The 2,192-nt window shown below is 53.6% G+C and overlaps 1 protein-coding gene across 1 annotated transcript in view; it reads left to right on the top strand.

Annotated features, from left to right (window-relative positions):
* The window catches only part of LOC104165292 (casein kinase I), a gene marked incomplete at its 5' end in the record, with an annotated part of 21,458 nt that extends 19,635 nt beyond the window's left edge, over positions 1 to 1,823 (top strand). Inside the window, one exon of the mRNA XM_009704873.1 lies at positions 1,660 to 1,823. Within this exon, the coding sequence (XP_009703175.1) occupies positions 1,660 to 1,714 (55 nt within the window). The remainder of the gene's footprint in view (positions 1 to 1,659) is intronic.
* Between the last annotated feature and the right edge of the window lie 369 nt (positions 1,824 to 2,192).

Genomic DNA, 2,192 nt, shown 5'->3' with positions numbered 1-2,192 from the left:
GGCCAGGGAAAAAAAAAACAAATGCCCGGTCGGGGGGGGGGGGGGTTAAGTGTGCCGGCCATGTGCAGGAGCCTCGGTTGGGTGGTGCTTCAGACTGCACGCTGCAGGCATCAGGTTAGGTGGGTAGAGATGGAGCCGTCACAGGTCGCTCTAAGCCCATGTTCCTGCAAGGACAAGTGCTTTGTGTTTTTCCTCGCCTCAGCTCCAAACTGGGTCTGTTTAGGAGCCTAAAGACAAATCGTCGATGTTGAACTTCTCTTGGCCCTTAGTCTGTGCAGGCCAGAGGAAGGTGTGGTGGGAGGTGGCCCTCCTCTTGCTGTGGCTGTTTGAGTTCTCCATGTTGTAGGGGGTTTTGGTCTCCCTAGCAGATGATCTGTGCAGGCAGGCTTGGCTCATGGAGGGGTGGTGGTCACGCATCGCTTTAGCACCGTGTAGTAAGGCTCTTGCATCCAGGGGCAAGCACCTTCTGGGGTGCGAGTGAGAACAAATCTGTTCCTCCAGCTCTGAGAGGATAGAAGTGTAATGCTGACATTTCAGAGCCACGAAGGACCCAATGGAAAATAATTCTGAGAAGTTGTTACAGTGTTTTTGAACGCTTTTGGTCTGGTTGTTGGTAAAAGATGCTTGTAGGAAAAAATGGTCGTTGCATAATCACACCTGGTCTTGCTGCTTAGCCAGGCATCCCTTCCACAAGCCTGAAAAAGTAGTCTTTGAGCATCACCTGGGCTTCTCTGGAGATGGCTGTAACGGCAGAAGGAGAAAGACATGTAGCTCAGGAGCAGAACTCACACAGAACAAACACCTTTCTTCTGTGCAGAGGATTCCTGACAGTGGGCTGAGGATGGAAAGGTAGATATGCCTTAAACGGCAAGTAATTCTATAGGAAGCCAGCAGGACTAGAAAACTTGGGTGACTGCTTTCAGTGTATCCCACAGGTGAAACCACCACTTCACGGCTCAGCTGTGATGGGCGTTTTTTTCTCCCCACCTCAGCCTCCTCTATCCATCCTTGCTTCCCCTAATCCCTGGGTGCTATGCACCTCCATCGCATCGGATGGGGGAAGAAGCAGGGATTCTGCATTCTGGCACTGAATGACTTATCCAAGGTGGAAGCTCTGGTTATTGTGAAAGGTTCAGTAAAGAAACCTGGTCCCTGAGCCGAGATCTCTTTGGAACTTGTCTTTTTAGTGAACGGTGGTGAAAACCGTGTGCCTTGTCGCTGGGAAGAGCAGCCAGGGTTTGCCATCCCAGTCTACTTCCTCCAGGGTTCAGACAGAGGGAGAGGAGCACCTGGATCCTTGTTTTACTGCTTTCCCAGATGGCTCCTTGTGTTCCTGCCCTAGTCGAGCCTCGAGATGGAGACAGCCCAGCACTCAGGGGCTGTGCCCCACTGTCACCCGCAGTATTTGGGCAGTGGGCCCTCTCAGTGTGTGGCTAACTTGCCTTTGCTGGTCCACCAGTCCAGGCTGGTGGTGTCACCCCTCCACCAGCATCTGCCGACCTTGCTGACCGTCCCATGGGACAGCAGGTCTGTCTGGGCCTCAAGCCTGGCGCACAGAGATGCTGTTGCATGTGGCTGAGTGGAAGGAAGCCGGGGTAATGAGGGACCTTCCTGGGGTGCTGGGCGCGGGGCTAACTTGCCTTGTCCTTTGTGCCCCAGGTGCTGCTGCTTCTTTAAGAGGAAACGGAAGAAGACGGCTCAGCGTCACAAGTGACCAGTGCCTCCTGGGCCTTGCAGGAACCACCGCGCCTGCAGCTCCTGCCCTGTCTCACTGGAAGGGGCTTTTCTTTAGGGGGGTGGAGGAGGCATAGGAGGAAGAGAGAGAGAAAAAAAAAAAAAAACAACAGTGACATTTTAAACCAAAAAGAGAAGAAAACGTTCCAAAACAAACCACTCTGGGATGGATGTGCTGAATGGTCTCCCTCGTTCACTCCAAGCCTGAAGCTCCTTTTGGGACCAGGACTGTGGCTGGCTCAGGTCTTGGTCACCCTGGGAGGGGGGCTGGCTGGCTGACCCTCCTTCCCGTTGTTTACGGTGAAGGCATCGTTCACGCAAACCTGAGGACTGTGCTTAGTTCCTGCTCACTTTCCTCCCCTCCCTCCCCTGCGGTCTCTGCTCCCCCATCCTCCTCGTTCCTTAATTAAGTGAAGAAATACCATAGGCTCGATTGGCTGTCGAGAGGGCAGGAGGAT

The sequence above is a fragment of the Cariama cristata genome, unplaced genomic scaffold (genome assembly GCF_000690535.1).
Source record: "Cariama cristata isolate BGI_N322 unplaced genomic scaffold, ASM69053v1 scaffold19187, whole genome shotgun sequence".
Taxonomy (NCBI): domain Eukaryota; kingdom Metazoa; phylum Chordata; class Aves; order Cariamiformes; family Cariamidae; genus Cariama; species Cariama cristata.
This window is presented reverse-complemented; position numbering and strand designations above follow the sequence as displayed.